Below are 18831 nucleotides of genomic sequence, written 5' to 3'. Positions count from 1 at the left end.
TTATTTGAGGCAGCTTCTCCACACCATGCAAAATGAGAGTGTGGCACAGAGGAGTCCTGATCCCCCTTTGAGTTGTGCAAGGATTTTGAAGCTTAAACCCAAGTTAGGCCACCAAGAATGCAGCATTTCAGTTACAAATAACTAAGGGGGAAAAAATACTTAAAATATTAATGAGTCACACTAACAAGAGACACATTGATGATTATGAGCTTAAAAAATAATCCTCATGAATTTCAGAAAGAAATGTGATGATGGCCTATGCAGCTGGGGCTTGGGATGTGGCAAAGGATGAAGAGTTCAGCTCGTTGGGTCCTTTCCCTGGGTGGCCACAGGGATACACTTCCTTCTAGACACCATTTCTAGGTAGATCTGCCCTCAGCCTGATCTAAGCTAACCCCAGGAGTCAGTGCTCCCTGTTCTTGTCCTTTACAGACTAATCACAGATCATTCAGAATTTTCAGACATGGGCTAGGGGTTAGTTTTGAATTCCAGACCCTTCACTGTTCAGACCTCCCATGGACACAGCTGCAGCTCTTGGTCCAACTCAGCAGCATTTTCATGCAGTGATGAAGTGGGAGATGTTTGGCTGGTGGGCCATCTTCTGTTGAATGTATATTCTTGAATTCCCAAGGCTACAGGCCAAAAGGGAGTAGGCAAAATGGCCTGGATTAGACAATCTCAAACAATCTCCTGAACACTCACAATACTACACAGCACTTCTTTATCAGGACCATTAAATACATTTCTTCTTCTGGTATTTAAACAGCTTCTCCTTCCTGATTCCTTTTGTCTCCTGTAATTTGTTGTGTAGGTGAATTTCTCAACCTGTGCCAAGGTCGGGGTAGTGTTTACAACGCATTTAAATCTAACTCCAGAAGTACCTGAGCCTTTGCTTGCCATACACCACATCTAACAATGTCACCATCTGTGAGCAATATGCTGACATGACTTCACTTCCTAAGCACTGGCAAAATGCTGGGAAGAAAGATAACAAACTTGCAAAGATCATTTCAAAGTCACTGATAACTTGGCCAAAAAATCTTGTCTCATTATCTGCCCAGCTCTTGCCTTGATCTCCTCATAAATGAAAGGGAAAAGCATAACTTTATCTTAACATATATGTTTTTAATTCTTAATGGAGCAATGAAATATTGGATCTTTAATGTGCCTCTGCAGCCACTGTTCTGTGGAGCAGTAAATCCTGAGGAGTAATGAGGTGGCACCAAACCAAGGCCTGTCTGGAGCTCCGGGATGAATTTCACATCAACAATTTGGTCCGGTACAAAAGCACCCATCTCAGTTTTGGGAAATCAATGGAATTTTTAAACTTAGCTTAAAAATGTTACAGGGATCTTCACAGAAACAAAGAAGTGGTTTGGAAGGAAACCACTGAAATACCATATTTTTCCAACCTCCCACCATGGGCAGGGACACCTTCCACTAGAGCAGGTTGCCAAAATATCTTTGACAATGCTAGGTTGGAGAAAGAAATTGGAAAAGAGTGGAAAAATACAAACTTGAATAGAAAATAAACAGGAGCAGTCAGATGTAACCAGCAGCCCATGTCCTCTGTTCCCATCAAAATACCAGACCAAATAACCAAGGAGGATACATGAAAAGGAAACCAGGAAAATGCCACTCAGAGCTTCCTTGAGACTAAATCCCATCAGAGTAATGTCATTTCTTTCCATGACAGAATAACAGGTTGGTGAATAGTCAAGGGCAGGAGACATTACAGATCTTGATGCCAGGACAGCTTCTGACACTGCCCAGCATGACAGGACAGGGAAACAATTTAACCAGGAGGAAAAAAAGTGCTCAGGAGCCAAACCTGGGCTGGCCATCAGTGGGTCCCTGTCAGGCAAAATGGTTTTTAACTGAGGGTACTTTTAGATTTGTTATTTCCATAATAGGGAGTTCATTAGTTAAAGTTATATTAAAGAAAGCTCTAAGTACATTAAAGAAAGAAGTGGAATGATTTTAACAACATGGAGAAATCACCTGGATAAAGAATTATTTGCAAAAGTGAAAGGTTACTCCCACCTAAGTGGAGATTCAGCTGTACAGACACAGTTCAGGGAACAACTGCAGTTTTCTAGAAGAGGACTGGGAGTTTACAGGAAACCCCAAACTGAAGCTGCATCACCTTTTACACAGTTGCCAAAAATTCAGACACAGAAATGAGATTTACAATCCATTGTACATCAAGGACATGAAGTAATTCTTCTCTGCAAGGCTGCACAGGTGAGATCTCAACTGAAGGAAGACCTGGGTCCAATTTGAGGAATGAAATTTCAAGTAAGGTGATGGTTACTGCAGAGACTTCAGAAGATAAAGACACGAAGCAAGTTTCCAGAAAGAATGACTACACAGAATGAGTGGAAGAATTTTGGGGTTTTTTTAGTAAAGATGAAGGAAAACAAGAAAAAAAGGTTCTGAGATCTGTAAGATATTGCTGCAGAGGAGGAGACCAGTCACAAGGTACTAGGACAAGAACTGGGTCTGAACTAGAGCAAGATTTAGTCACGAGAAAACCACAATGAATGAAGCACTGGAACAGAGAGCCTGGAAGGTGGGCAATCCCCACCACAGATGTTTTCAGGATGGATTAGACATGTATCCACTGGAATGATCCAGGTGATCCTGTCCACTAAGACACAAGTTATTCCTCCACACCTCTGCCAGCTCTGCAATCTGCTTACCAGATGATCACCGCTCACACCACAGAGCTCACCAATGAGCACCAATTTTTGTAAAAGTGGCCAAATCCCAAACACTGTAGACAGTCAAAACTCCCGACTCTGGAACCTGCATTGATGGCGAAAATATCAAAGAACCAAGTCAGGTTCTGCCACTTTTCACCGTGTAATTTCACTGGAGGGACAAATCATTATGCAGCCTGGGTAACATCCCACTTGAGAAGGGAGATCAGGGCAGACTGACTCACAATTTGGATGCCTGTCCATGATTTTGCCAAGATTCAGGACAGCCTTTGTGGCTTCACACTTGCATCTGATCTCCCCAATTACTTTAAAATGTTCTGCCGTAATAGAATAATCCATAATAATTATGGAAGGTCAGGGAACAAGCAGGCATAAATATTCTGTTAGCTCCTCCTGATACTTCATGATGAGGAGCTTTGTTAATGTGTCTGGGACACGTCCCCCAGCCCACTCCAGAAATGCCAAGGCTCCCTGGGGGATGGCACTTCCCTGGGGGAAGGGATTCACAGCTTTCCAATGTCTCTTCAAAAAGATAAAGATGGTGACTGTCCAAGAAGTCAGAGGGAATTGGAAAACTTTCCTCCAAAATCAAATGGAGGCACACATAGCATTAAAAATAGGTGCTGAGGCAGTAGGATTAAGGCATCCTTTCACCAGCCTTGAGGCAAAGGTTAAACCTGGTCTGGATTTGGACCAAAGGCTGCATTCCAAATTATTCCAGCTCTGAGCAGCTCCTTGCTCACACAGCTCCAAGCTGCTGGATATAATATTAGCTCATATACTGCTCCTGATGTAGTGAAGATTATGGGCTCTGCTCTGCTTTAACTTCACTTATCCAGTGGGGATAAAGTTTGAATGAAATGTCCCCATGGCCAAAATCCCCAAAATTGAAGAGGAAAGTTTCAGAACTTTCTCTGCTCATCTCACAAGTCCATGCCAGCAAATTCATGGGCTGGTTGCCCTTTTCCTTGGATCCACTCCAGGCACATGACATCTTACTTCCTCTGTTGCTTTCACTTTTATATTCTGATGGAGCAGATGCCTTTGCATCTCCACCCCCTGAAGATCTTTCAGAGAGAAAAGGGATAAACTTCTGGTACTTTGTCTGGTACTTCCCATTATCAGCACATTTATAAAGAGTATACAGAGTGTGAATAAGTTGCCAGTTATGTCTGTAACCATCAAACTCAAAAGATCATCAAATAATTTATGAAAATCTATAAAGTCATCTAGTGATATGCTCCCCATCACCTGTTTATATTTCTGTATTTATAATAAGATTAATCAACCAGACTAATTTTACATTTAATTATTGCTTTGCTCAGAAATGGAGTGATGAACATTTCTCTCTTGGATAATTAATTCCCCTGGTTTTGACACCCTTCTCTGCCACATTACAAACGGTAAGTCACATATGATCCCAATTAACATCCAACCTTTAGCACTTTACCATCATCTCGGTGTCAGCCACTTCTTTGCACCTATGCTTATGAAAGCAAAACTGAATTTTGGATTTCATCTCCAGAGCAGAGCTGTCCCATCCAGCAGCATTACATAAACGAGATTCACACCAGTGGGAAGAGCCTAATAGATTTTGTAGGTCAGTGCTTCTGGCAGATGTTTCTCTAAAGACTCCTTGGAGTTCAAGGGAAAAAGACTTTCAACTAGATTTTCGAAGGCACAGTCCAGTAAAATTAATAAACAGTGGGGAAAACACAGGAAAGGGAAAGACCTCGATTGATTTGAAAATGTTTCGGAAATTCGGGGCACGCGAGGACAAAATAAAAAATATTCCACAGAGAACAACTCAAAAATAAAAACAGCAGCTGTGGCTAAGAACAGCTCTTCAAAGGGATGTCAGACTTCACAATACTTGGTGCAGCAGCAGGGACTAAAAAGGCTTCGCGTTGTCGCCACATGGTGATATTAGAAACTTGCATTCATTTTGGGGAAAATAAATAAATAACAACAACACATAGAGCAGAATAATAAAATGCAGTCATGGGATGGGTGCTTTAAATCCTATTTTTAAACCCCTAGGGCATGTTTCCTTGTTCAGTGCAGTCACCACAATGTCAAACTCTAATTTGCAACACAGGTCACAAATGTCACAACTGGCAACACGATGGATGGCATGAGTGGTAAAAACAATTCTTAAGGGCTTAGCCTTTAAAAAAAACAGAACTGGTGGCATTTCTTTATTGCTTGTTTTAAACCTCATCATTACACTGAACATTAAATTCATCAACAAACTTTTACACCTTATATGAGGCCTCTTAAACACAATGTTTTCTTTCCCTGGGCTCTGAAATGTCTGCAGAAGCCATCCCTAACCTGCAGGAGAAAGAGGGAGAAGCTTTTCCTTCTCTGGGCACCATAACATACTTGTGAGCCTAATAACATCCCTGCAAAGTAGATAAAATATTAAATATTATCATTACATTACACCAGCAAAGAAATAAGGGGCCAATAGTCAGCCACCAGTTTTCTACAAGTACAAAACTGACCTTGGATTTATTATTTCAAATAAGAGGAGATGATCATCATGAATATTTGATAACATTTTCTGTAACCACAATAAAGCAACTCCATTCTCTCCATTTTTTAAAACTGCCAAGTGTTCACAACCATCGCCTGCGTTGCTCTACAGATCTTTACCAATAGCTGTGGTTCTGCAAAGTAATCTTTCGTTCACTGAATTTCACACCAAAACCTGAAACTGTCCTGTGGCATCATTTTATGTTTTTTTCATTGCATCACCTCAAAGTCCCAAACAAAGGCAGGTGTACCCTGTGAGGCTCCTGGCATTCCACTACTGCCTGAGGAAGCAGCCAAAGAGTCCAAAGGCAATTTCTCTCCTCCCAGGATAGTATCTTATCTCAGTGCTGGAGGGAATTATGAAATAAAATATGTGTTAGCTACACAGGATGTTTATTCACAGTTAACAGGCCAACATTTTGTTCTCTTTCCCCTCCCCTCTCTCCACAAAATCAGGGGGTGGGAAGGACCTGCCTCCAAGATTTCATGGGAATCATCCTCAGTCCTCAGCAGAAGAGCCACACCCAAAGAGCCAGCAGCAACAGAGAAAAGAAATCCTAGAACAGCAAAATGGACAAAGCCACATCCCTACAAACTCATGGAAGAAAGAGCCATCAAAAGCTACTAAAATAGACAAGCACCAAGAACTTCCCAAAGCACAGCTCAACGGTGGATGGAAACACACCAGGAACCTCCATTATTCTCTTCCTTGCACATCTCCTGTTGGTCACTGCCTGAAGTTGGATGTTAACTAGATGTGTCTTTGATAAGATCCCCAAAAATGGTATGCAGCACATCTCATCTCCAGGAAGGAGGTAATCCTACAGCTTTCCCAGTGTGGGAGAACCAAGAGTCCCCCATTTCTAGCTGTGTTTTTATAAGGTCCATCAGGGCTTCATGCCTTTTGTGCTCTCTGATTCCTGGTAATTTTACTTGGATTTGGCCAACAGATTCAAAAATTAGATGGAAAGGGGGTAGGAAGGAGAGATGGTGTTCACATAAGCCTTGTTTCCTTAAGAAACCAGGTTAAAACAACCAACAGCTGAGGAGTTACAAGACGTTCTGTAATCTGCTTTTAAAACACCCCGGAACGAGGCGCAAAGTCCTAACAGGGCATACGAGGATGTGTTTGACAAGGAGCAAGTGCTCCCATTAAGGAAAACAACATCATCCTCAAAAAAATGATTCTGTGATAAAAGAGAGACCCAGTAGCAACTCCAAAGAGCAGGAGCCTGCTCGGTCACAGACCTACCAGAAGGCACAGGACAATTCTTGCCTTCCTAAATCATCCCTTTCACTCTCCTGCAGACCTTAACAGACTGCTAGAAAAATACCATGAATTATAGAGCATGAATGATGTCAAAGCCTGTTCTCAGAGGAAGGCTGGAACAGCAATCATGTATTCTTCAGTTTGGGAATACACAGACACCATTTTTGCTCATAGCCTATAAAGAAAAAAAAAGGCTCTGCACATCAAAGGCACCAAATACATTTATTTTCAGATCATCCCTTCCACCAGCCCAGTCTAACACCACAGATAGGGAGAGAAGGGAGGCTGGTAGGAAGAAAAGGAAAATCAGGACCATGGAGAGTGGCTTAAGTCGCCTAAATACACAGGGAAAGCATAAATACAGCAGGAGACCCAGTGTCTACCCAGCCAGTTCAAACTGCACTGTGCAATTCCAGCTGGCTTTCAGAGACACCTGAACATGACAGAGGATGGCTGTAACCCTCAAATGAAGTCCTATGGATCTTGTCTTTGTGTGCAAGGAGGATATTTGGCAACTCAGGCTGCTCTAAACTACAGTTTCTGTCCACAGTACCAAGTAGGGAAACAAAAACTTGGGGATCATGAACAGAATGAGATTTCTTGCTTTAGGCAGCCCCACACCATCCATCATCCACAGGGAGGACGTGAAGGACAACAGTCATTAAAGCACCAGAGGATTCTCCTGCCCTAAGGTGATAATTTTCCAGGTGTCACATTGTTTCACCATGCAAAGGAAGAAAAAAGACATTGAAAATTATCAGAACCTTGATGTTGTTCTCCAAAGCCAGAAAATCTTGTTTAAAAGGGCTTAAGTTTTGTCTGCAACTAAACCAAAACCACCCTCAGCTGTGAACATCCCACATCTGGGAGCAGCCTTGGAACTGAAGTAAATCTGAACCCAGCCAACTGAGTTCCTGTTCCTACAGAAAACCTGAGATTCCAGCTAAAATAAGAGACCAAAGCCAACATCTGTTATTAATGTGCAAAACAACAGTGACAGGTTTCTTCTACCCTCCATTCCCCTACAGAGAGCAAATCTGGGAGCTGCACCACCCACTTTTCTTTGCCTTCTTAAAGCAATAAACTATAATGAATCTCTTATGTCCACAAAGTGCTACAAAACTTCACTAAACTGCACAATTATTTTATACCAATAACAATTAAGGTGCACATTTTCAAGGCACTGCCTCTAAAAGTCAGGCACACAAAATCTGACAGCACTGCAGCTTCACACTCACTCTCCAGTGGTAATTCCAGGTCTGCCCACAAGCCTTTGGCTCTCAGAGGAGTCACTGCTGTACCTGTGCACTGTGTGAATATCTAAGTTTAAGGAAGTTCTCTTGATTCTGCCCAAATGCAGACACCTTTTCTTCTGGCTGCCTTCTCTGAACCCACAGCTGGGGTCGCCTGTCTCCACCAGGATGCTTAAAACAGTTTCTCTGAATTCACTTCGAAGCAGAAGTGCACAAAAACACTGCACAGACCCCAGCTAGAAATAGAGTTGCCCTAACTTGATCTAATTAACCTCCTTTCCAGCACTGAAACAAGCAGGATGCCTTGGAAAACCCAGTTAAGCATCCTCCTCAGCACTTTCCCCTGCAGCAGAGCATTTGTGAAGGGTGAAGAACAACTCCTGACTCTTGGAACAACCAGTCAGGGCTGCATCCCAGAGCAGATGGACATAGGAATCTGTATTCCTGGACACACAGTTCCATGAGGAGGTCAGAGGATAGCTGTGCACTCCCCTGCACACTGAGATCAGCCCAGTGCTCCCTGCTTTGTGGAGCACAAGCACAGCCAAGCCCGTGCCTGCTGCCACAGGGCCCCCCAAGAAGAGGGACAGAAGGCAGGGCTTGTAGGGATGAATCACCTCGACAGGATACATATGGCTTGGCACACCAACAACAGCTCAGCTCAGTCTTTCAGCTGAAAAATGGCTTTTGTTCCTTCCTCCAAGGCTTGTTTTCCAATGCATGGGAAATGTGGCACTTCTTTAGTTACATTTCAGACCTCGATTCTTTTTCCTCAGCAGAAATGTTCTTGAAATGTTTCGTGTTCTTATCTAATTCCTCACTTTTTTTTTTTTTTTTTTTTTGCCCCATTCCATCGTACCCTGGAAAGAAGAAAAAACTGATAGGAAATTGGAAAACTTCATCAAATATGTCCCTGGTGAATGCTAAGTTCAATCATTTTCCACCTGGTCTTTGTGTTAGCAGCCCCACTGAGTACTGAGCATTGGGCAAAAGCTTTTTCACACCCAGAACCAACCCTCCTCAGGTAGAAGTCCAAACAATGGTACAGAAACACCACAGAAAGTTCACCTTCCTTCTATCCATGCTGTCAGCACTGAAGAATTTCCTCTGGTGAAGCACTTTGAAGCATCCCACTTGCACACAAGCTGCTACAAATCCTAGCCCCTGTAACGTATCACACAACAGGTTATTTCTGGCACTGCAGAGAAAAACCCCAATCTGCACCCACACAATTCCAGGGCTGCACACTCCACGTGCCAAGATTCATCTAAGAAAAGATTTTAAAGCTCCAGGATTCAGATAGGTAAAAGAAAAGGGTTGCAATGACTGCACTTGTCCACTGCTTTGTAACAACTCTGCCGTCTCACTTCATGATGCAGAATATAAATCACACCACGAGGACTGATTTTCTCTCTCCTGACAGAGAACATGTGTTCCAGCCCTGTTTCATGCTTATCCTACACAGGCACAGGTCTTTCCAGTGCTGTCCTTCAGGTGTATGATGCCCATTAGCTGGAAACAGTCTGCAGAATTGTCTTCCCAGGAATTGTAGGAAAAACCAGTCCCCAGCATGAAAAGTATATTTTTTCATTAAGTTGCTGACTACCCCATTAATAATAGAGGTGTGTTAGCCCTAGAAGTGCCCCAAAAGACTCAGCCTCCACTGGAAAAGGGGGAGCTGTACTGGATATTGCTTCAGCAAGAAATTGCTCAAGCAGTTCAGTGCCACAAGCAGCAAAAAGGAATAAAACTGGAAGAGTCACCCGGCTGGCCTCAAGCTACAATGTCTTTCTCATTCTGGATGGAGAGCTCACTGCCAGGACTAAAACTGGTCTGAAAGTGGATCTAGGAGACCTGTTTTAGTGGAGTTTTACTGACTCATGAGCTGCCATGCTGTGCTTGCATCTCCTTTGCTCTCCCCCCGAAACATAGTTGGAAACTTAAACAAGAATCAAAACAGGCATGGGAGCTCTTCTTGTATCAGACAAAAGAGACTGGACAGCTTTGAGACAAGGAACAGATTTCAGATTGCCAGAAACAGCAGGAAACATCATATTCCACCCTGGAGCCAAAACCTTCTCCTTTGCCCCAGGACAGGAGCAAATCATCTTCTTCTTCCTTGCCTCCACAAAAAGCACATCAGAGGCTCCTTTCTCACTCTCTCATTTACTACCCCTGATCCAGCCCAGCTGAATGCAGGAAAGGGCAAGTCCATTTTACCAAAACTATTTTCAAGGGAGGTCTAGGAAGAATCAGTATGTTTTTAAAGGACTAACAGGAATGTCTTTATGTGGCAGACACACCAAATCCTGTCACTTGAGCACATCCTGCATGCCTTGGAATAAATTCACTGCTGGCACTGGAAGGGCCTGGGCTGCTCTCACTTACAGCTCTGTGAAAGCCATACCCTGGGCATTAGCTCAGCAAAACCTCACAGCTCCCACCTCCCTGCAGTGAAATCTGCCACTCTGCACAGGGCCAGCCCAAACCTTTGGCCACCAGGGAGTCTCACTTCACCTCAGCACAAGAAAAAACAATTTTCAGTCTCACTAAGTAAGAGCTGGTCCACTTGGTAAATAATTTAACCACTCAGTTAAGCACTTTGCTTTTTGTTCCCCCCAACCTATTCTCACATTTGCCACAAAGAGACACTGACTTTTTTTTTTTTTGCAGGCATTTTCATTATTCATTGCTGTGATCATTCAGCAGCAGGTTTATGTGAAAAAATTCCTGCCACCAATCCTTCCACAAACAGTAAGTTCACTTTCATGGGTGAATTCCCATGCAGGCAGTTGAGCAAAAGCCCATCAATTTCCAAATGTGCAGAAGAAATAATTGCAAACCTTTAGAGCCACTATTAAAAAACAGGAATGCAAGCACTGGGGGGATAAAAGTCTGCCAGAGCCATCTGCCACTTGGCAGAATCATTTTACCACATTCAACCAGGACCAAACATGCTGCTGCCTGCCTGAGTAGATGGGGAAGGCAATGTCAAGGAGACAGTGCTGGAAGGACAATCAAAATGAGGGGTATCCCTTCTGGGCAGTCCAGAAGAGCTCATGGCAGGTCCAGGTCATGTCCCCCTGGTCTGTGTGCTGCAGCCACACTTTTAGGTAAAGCAAGAAAAGGAAGTGCAGCTCCATGCAGCCATGATGATGTTGAGCAAGGTTAAAGGCACCTCAGGTGAACCAGGTGAGGCAGGGAGCTGTGCCACCATCCCAGCCAACATCCAAAGGGCCAGGCAGCCAGGAAAACTTTCTGTGACAATCACAGTATCACTGAGGTTGGAAAAGACATCTGAGATCAAGTCCAACCTGTGAGCAATCACCATCTTGTCAGCCAGACCAGAGCACTGAGTGCCTCATCCAGCTGATCCTTGAATGAACAACTTCCCCACCTCCATGGGCAGCCCATCCCATTGCTTAACAATCCTTTCCATGAAGAAATTCCTCCTGATGTCCAACCTGAACCTCCCTTGGTGCAGCTTCAAGCAATTTCCTCTCATCCTGTCCCTTGTTCCTTGGGAGCAGAGTCTGTCCCCCCTCAGCTGCATCCTCCTGTCAGGGAGTTCTGAGAATGAGAAGTTTCCCCCTGAGCCTCCTTTTATCCAGGCCAAGTCCCCCAAGCTTTCTCAGCCACTCTTTGTATGACTTACAATTTCCTCTCATCCCCAGCTCTGTTCCCTTCTCTGGACATGCTCCAGCCCCTCAATGTCCTTCTTGTCATGAGAGTCCCAGAACTGGACACAGCACTCGAGGTGTGGCCTCAGCAGTGCCCAGCACAGGGAATGGTCACTGCCCTGGTCCTGCTGGACACTCTACTGCTGACCCAGGCCAGGTGCCATCAGCCTCTTGTCCACCTGGGCACACCTGGGCTCATGTCCAGCCTCTGTTATCAGCACCAGTTCCTCTTCCAGCTTTCCAAACACTCTGCCCCAGCCTGTAGCTCTGCATGGGGTTGTTGTGGCCAAAGTGCAAGACCTGGTAACTGGTCTTCCTGAAACTCACACAGTTCTCCTCAGTCCATGGATCCAGCCTGGCCAGATCCCCCTGCAGAGCCCTCCTGCCCTCCAGCAGATCCACACTCCCACAGAGCTCGGTGTCATCCACAAACTTATTCAAGGGACACTGGACCCATCAACCAGATCATCAATAAAGTTATTAAACTGAAGGGACACTGGAACCCTCAACCAGGTCATCAATAAAGTTATTACACTTGAAGGGACACTGGACTCCTCAACCAGATCATCAATAAAGTTATTAAACTGAAGGGACACTCAACCCCTCAACCACATCATCAATAAAGTTATTAAACTGAAGGAACACTGGACTCCTCAACCACATCATCAATAAAGTTATTACACTGAAGGGACACTGGACTCCTCAACCAGATCATCAATAAAGTTATTACACTGAAGGGACACTGGACTCCTCAACCACATCATCAATAAAGTTATTGTTGGGCCCAACACTGAGCCCTGGGATCACCACTGGTCACCCCAGAATGAGCACAGAAGGGCAGAGGAACTCAAAAGCAGGCAGAGAGCACATGTAGAAAGGTACCAAGTTATAGAGAGCACGTCCTCCACCTTTAGCACCAGGCCAGCTACAGCACCAGGCTTGCTGTGCAGTCACCAGTGGAGGCAGAGATCACTCCATCAAACTTATGGCTTGTTCTGAACAACCTCTGGCAAATTAGCATCACTCCCCCCATCTTATTGTCTCAATTTTCCCTGCCAAATAGGGGTAATTTTTCTCAAAATCTTGGCAGATGTCTTTATGAGGCATCTTTAGAGCTTGGGAAATAATTCTTATTTAAATACATAAGACTGTGCAAGATTTTTGGCCATTACTCTCAACCTTCTGCTAATTTCCAGCCTTAATTTATTCATGGCCTGTTCCTACCATTTGCCTGTGTGCCAACATGCAATTTCAGTTTAAATAACTCTTCTTTCCTACATTTCCTTGTTCATCCTCCCAAGATGTGTTTGGAGCAGCAGCCCTGTTCCCATCCTGCCGTGGGAAGGCCCAGCTCTATCATCTCCCCTTGCAAGGATGTGCTCCTCACTGCCCTGCTCATCACGGTGTCCTTCCCAATTTGGCTTCATCCCTCCTGCCCATAGATGCCCAGAGCTGTGTCCATGCCCAGTTTCACAGCTGAGCTCCTCAGGGATTTGCTCCCAAGGGGATGAATCAGCCCCTGAGGGAAGGGCTGAAGCAGTTTCCTCTCCTCCCAGGTGATCCCAGGAGAACACTCAACTTACACAACAAATGATGTCCCCAGGGGAGGGGAAGGTCCCATATTCCAGCTACCAGTGCAAGGCTGCCAGGCCATCTCCTTCCAGCACAAATAGAAACCCACACAGACCCTGGCCCTATTCCACTGAAGAAAACAAACCTGGTCTTGCCAATATTAGTCAGCAAAGGAGTATTTATAAAATCTATTTTGCTGAAAGAAATTACTTCATAAGTTACTGCTACCAGAGCTGATGTACAGCCATACTTTTTTTATCACCCAAACAGAGAGACAAGTCTGTGAGAAAAAGCAACTATGACAGGACTGTATCCTATGCCATGATACTCACTTGTGTCCCAGAATTGGGGAGGGGAAATTGTTAAATTGAAAGTTTGCAATCCAGCCCTCATTGCTGCATACCCTCCCAGGGCACAGCCCTCCTATGGAAAATTCCTGTCCAGTGGGGAAAGGGAAGGCTTTGAAATAAAGCTCATTCCAGGCTAGCCTTGCATCTGGAGTCCCTGCAGCCCAAATGGTACCAGTGACACAGGGACACTGCCACAAGTGGTACAAGCCAACACAGCCCCAAGGCTCCAACTCACACAGAGATTCAGGCACTGCATCCTCCCTCCCAGACCCCTCAAACTCAGCTCAACAAAACCAGCCTCATCCAGCAGAAATTTCAAAGCACCTTTCCTGGAGTTCCCCTTTCCCAACCTCCCACTGCACCTGACTGAGGTCTCTGGGAACTGCTGGAGGAGCAGCTGGGAGCCTCCAATGAACAGAGGGAGACTTTGTTCCTCTGGCTGGAAGCGACAAGGCACCAGGAGGGCAGGGTGCTCAGTAAGCACAGAGATGATCTGGGTTTGCCATGTGATTTGTACTGCAGCAGAGCTGCTGGCACAGCTGCTGTGATAACCAGGAGAAAATTCTCTCCAGTGTTTCAGGGGTAGCTTTTCCCTCCACAGCCTTTTCCTCCACACAGGGAGCAAGAGCTGAATTGTCGAGCCACCGATGCTGGCTCAGCATGCCTTAATCCCAGCCTTATTAAGGCAAAGCAATTAAGCAGGGACTTAACTTTGAACGCATTCTCAAAGCCCCGTGGCTTAGAGCAAGCTCAGACTTAAGTAGGTGCTTAAGCTCAGACTGCTGACTTGAGGCTGAACTTGCCAAATTAAACCACAGACCTTTGCTAGAGCTGTTCTGCAGGGGAGCAGGAACACACACAGCTTGCTCCTGACAGCGACTGTGCTCATGGCAAGGACAGGTTCAGCATCTCCCCAAGCACTGCTAAGGTCACACAGGGCTCTCCAGCTCCCTGGCAGACACCAGCAGAGGCACGGTCACCCAGTGTCCCACTGTGAGCCCAATGTCACCCAGTGTCCCACTGTGAGCCCAGTGTCACAGCCCTGCTGCTGCACAGCCTCGTGACAGCACCTTCTGCTCCCAGCAGCTTACACAACTCCATGGTTCCAGGTCAGGCCTGAAGGAGAGGAAAAGGGGAGATACAATCAGCAGGAGATAATTTTCCAAAAGTCCAGCAAGTGCCTGAAGGAGATGGGTGTTCATAACCTGCAGGGGTGGGAATCAAAGCCTCCAGCCACAACTTAAGGGAAGTTCTCCAAGCAGGGTGAAAAGGAGAAGTTGATGGCCCACATGAGGAACTGCTGCATTTTCAGTAGAGTTGTGATATGCTCGTCCAGGCCTGAGAAAGCAGAGCATCCTGCAAGACATCAGGCTTTGTGGATAGTGGGAAGGCTCCATCAGAAAGACAACACAGGCAGAAACTTGATTTGGCGAAGCTGATGAAGATCAGAGATGAGAAACTTTGACTGGAGCAGTTTTAATTCAGCTGAAGGCACAGAAGAGGTGTTAGGACAGAGAGGAACTTTGTAGTGTGAAAGTAAAAAAGGTTTCAGTACTCAGATGAACAGCAGATGGGGTGGCAGTTGGAAAAAAATGGGGGGGAAAGGAAAGAAAAACAAAAAAACAAAACTCAAAACCCCAAAAAAACAAACCCCATACATACTCTTGACCCTGGAGACACCAAAGTGATTGTATTCCCAGCAGAAAGTCAGAGAAGAATGAGAAATCACAGCAAAGGTCAGGAGAGGGAACAGAGTCTCCCACTGTTTGTGTAGATGATAAAGTTGCATCAGACCAAATGAAATTGCACACATGGAAATGTGGAGACAAGGGGAGCTCACATGGGAGCACCACCTGCAGCCCCAGGTCAGAGGATGGAGCGTCTGATCTACAACAGCACCATGCCCTGGAAATGATGAATTCCAAAGAAATTGGCTGGAAGAGAGACACAGCCCCCCTCCCTTCCCACAAAAGCCAGATACCTCATACAGAGTCTGAACATTTAAAATGCAGGAAGTGAGGGATCAAGCTATGAATCCCAAGGCACAAATTGACTGGGATCAGGAAGAGCCCTTTCCATCTCAGCACAAAGTGGAGGAGGGGGGGAAATTGTATCTTTTTCTAAAGAGGCAGGATATAGGATTTTTGCAATAGTCATACATGTAAATACCAGACCAAAATACATTTATTCTGCTCATTCAGATGATTTGCAGAGAAATAAAATAGATATTTTCCTTCTCTAGCAACTTTTTAAAGGATAGATAAAATTATAAAAGTGCCTGACTTAAAATTAATAAAAGAATCATCACATGCACACCCCAAGTCTGAAGTAGGTTAATGCACTCAAATATGGATGATGAGGCACAAGTCACTAGAAAATGCTGCAGTTCTTTGTGATAACAGCTCTTTAACACCACAGTGCTTTAACTTTGGATTTCATGGCTATTTGTGAGCAGCCCTCAGCCTTCCCACACAGAAACCATGGCATGATCTCCTGTTGGACCATGGAACAGAAGCCAATGCACTCAAGCAGGGATGCAAATCACCAGCACATTTCACAGAGCCTTGGGCTTTCCTTGTCATCTTCCAGGTACTTCCCAAGAGTGAGCAGAGCAGCAGCCACCCACTGCTGCCTTCAGCTTCCCTCAGTGCATCCTTCTATCCCTGCTGGGCACTGCAGCCTGGGCACAAAGAGAAGCCTCAATGAAGGTGGTGACCATCAGCAGGCTGTCACCACCCAAATCATGTCCCCCTGTCCACATGGTGCCTGGGCAGCTCTCTGCTCAGAAGCAGAGAGCACAAAGCCATCCTGGGGACAACAGCTCATCCTCAGGCAGGCTCCAGAGCCAGGCAGGACAAAGGTGACAGCACAAGCAGGTGAGTGCACGTGCAGTGACAGCAAAAGGGCCCCTCTGGCACTGGGGAGGGTGTGGACACAACCTGCCTGGAATTCTGAGCATGCTGAGTGCCACCAGCATTGCCCACCTGAACTAAAACTGAGTTTGGATAGTGGTGACAAAATAAACTGAGATTATCAAATCCATTCATAATTAGGGCTGCAAACTGCCCACCTTGCATGTTTACAGTGCTGCATCTGTGTGAACAATTAGCCACAAGAACTCTCAGTCAACAGAACTTTAGAGCAGCATTTCTCAAAGGCAATCAGTTGGCCAAGACACAGGAACAGAGTAAGAACTCCAAGCCAGGACCTCCAAGAGTGACTCTTGCTGAGTGCCAGGGGATGTATGTTCATGATGCCTGGTTTTACCTTGGGTAAGGCCAGAACATCTTTGTAGGGGCATTCATAAACTCAAACCACACAGCCACGAGGAGAAAGCAGTCATCTGCCAACTGCAAGCACTCCAAAAATCACGATGATGCTTCCAAAACTTAGGAGATTGCTTTAAAAAGCACTCACAACTTAGAAGGGGTTCATGTATTTCATTTACCCAAAGGCATTGAAGTATTGGAATACCTCTGATTTACACACTTGCAGATTTCCTCTTTAAACATGACAACCACAAATTTTGCTTATTTTCTTCAAACAGCAAAACACGAGCTACTGATCATTTTGTTTTGCCTCAGCACCCAGCCAGAAAGGCACAAAAGGCCAAGAGACCTGCAGTGAAATCCCAAAAGTCAGCACTTCTGAAAGCCTTGGCCTCTCCTGGCATGCTTTTTCTGGTTTTTAAGCAGATGCAGTTTGTAGCATCTGCAGAACCTGGTCTAAGAGAGCTTTTCTCTGCCCAGGCAACACTCAGCTGCCGTTCCCACTGCACCACACAGAGCAGCACTTGGACTGACAACACTGGATTCAGATCTATAACTTGATACAGAGCGGGAGTGTTGCTGCAGACTGAAAAATTGCATTCTGCCACCCAAGCAAACTTGCAGCAAACTGTTAAGCCAGAATCCTCACCCTTCTCTGGTAAATCACACTGTAGAGATACTCTGGAGCCACTACAGAATTTGGGACACAGGTCTCACCTGGCTCAGACTTAACTAGTCCCTGGGCTAATATTTAGCCATACCTCCAGATTGTTTAGAGCTTCTTCCCCACTCCTCTGACTGCAGAGAAACCAAGTGACCTCACCAAATAAATGCCCATAACACCTGTCATGCTGCTAGCATGCCACAAATAACAGATGGAGAAAACCACTGGGCTTGACTTGGATTTTTCAGCTGATTATTGCACAGAGGAATTTTTATTTATTAAGTGGCTCCAATGCATGGCTTTCCTCCACCATAAAAAACCCACAGATGTGTTTTTCTGATATTAGCAGTTTATTAATAGTGTTTTGGTTTATTATTGCATTGGAGCTGGAGAATACTGCACTGGCTGCTCTGGAAAGCTGAGTATTCCAAGGGGAATATGCAGAACAAAGTCTGCTCCTTGGTGCTCACCTCACCCAAGTGGGCTCCTTGCCTTTCCTTTATTTTGGCCCTCAATTCCTCTTCTGTTCATTAACCTATGGCACGTTATAGTTTTGCCAACTGCAAAGCAACTACTAATACAATAAAACCTGACTGCACACATTTCCTTGGTGGTAAAAATGAATGATTTCTTTCATTAGGCAAACTTTCCCCATCAAGCAGAGTGCTGGGACTGCCAGAATTCCAGAGAAACCCACTCAGGCTCTCCCAGCTGCTCGAAACCTGCTGCTCCTAATTAAAAACTTCAAAAGAAAAAAAAAGAAAAAAAAACTAGGGAATTTCTGCAAGGACCACCTGCTTTATTTTCCGCTTCTTCGCTGAAGGGAAATAAATAAACAGAACGCACTCCAAAGAAAGGAAAGACCCCGAACCAAAACCAAGCCCCAAAACCACAAGTGTCTGGCATTAAAGCACGAAGGAACACCCCATGGTCGGTAACTCCCCACTTTTCTGGAAAAATCTCACTCCTTTCGAGAGGAAGATGAATAATTCAGGAGCCGAAGCGCCCTCCCGGGGGGACCCACCGGGACCGAAACTTTCCCGGTGCGGCGGGCGCGGAGCAGGCGGAGAGCGAACCCCCCCAGCCCGGCGGGGATGAGGGTGGGAGGGGTGGAAATGAAAAACAAACCCCAAAACGCCAGCCCTGAGAGGCGGGGAGCCGCGAAGTTCCGCGGCCAAGCGCCGCCGCCCCCGTCTCCAGCCGCAGAGCCGCCGCGTCCCCTCGGGGCACAGCGGGCACCCCGCGCCCTGTGCCCCCCACTCACCCCGAGGGATGGGGCAGCACTTAGGGGGGGCATGGCACCCTCAGGGCTCTGCCGACACACACACACCCCCCTAAAGGGCCGGGAGAGGCTGGAGGGAGCCTTACTTTTCTGGCTGGAGTATCCCGGGTAATATCCATAGTAGCCGGTGATGCGCAGGATCCTGTCCTCGATGGTGGCCACGCCGTTGGGTGCTGCCTTCCCATCCATAGAGGGAAGGAGCCGCGCGGGGCGGCCGGGCGGGGCGGCGA

At 45.7% G+C, this 18831-nt stretch overlaps 1 protein-coding gene across 2 annotated transcripts in view; it reads right to left on the bottom strand.

The window, feature by feature from the left end:
- The window catches only part of SLC35F4 (solute carrier family 35 member F4), a 118087-nt gene extending 99271 nt beyond the window's left edge, over positions 1-18816 (bottom strand). For both annotated transcript variants that reach the window (XM_014311886.2, XM_031066290.1), the window contains exon 1: positions 18688-18816. In XM_014311886.2, coding sequence (XP_014167361.1) covers positions 18688-18790 — 103 coding nt within the window. In that variant the 5' untranslated portion in view covers positions 18791-18816. The remainder of the gene's footprint in view (positions 1-18687) is intronic.
- Between the last annotated feature and the right edge of the window lie 15 nt (positions 18817-18831).

This window comes from Geospiza fortis, unplaced genomic scaffold, assembly GCF_000277835.1.
Source record: "Geospiza fortis unplaced genomic scaffold, GeoFor_1.0 scaffold23, whole genome shotgun sequence".
Lineage (NCBI taxonomy): Eukaryota > Metazoa > Chordata > Aves > Passeriformes > Thraupidae > Geospiza > Geospiza fortis.
Note: the sequence above shows the minus strand (reverse complement) of the source record. Positions and strands in the feature narration are given on the sequence as shown.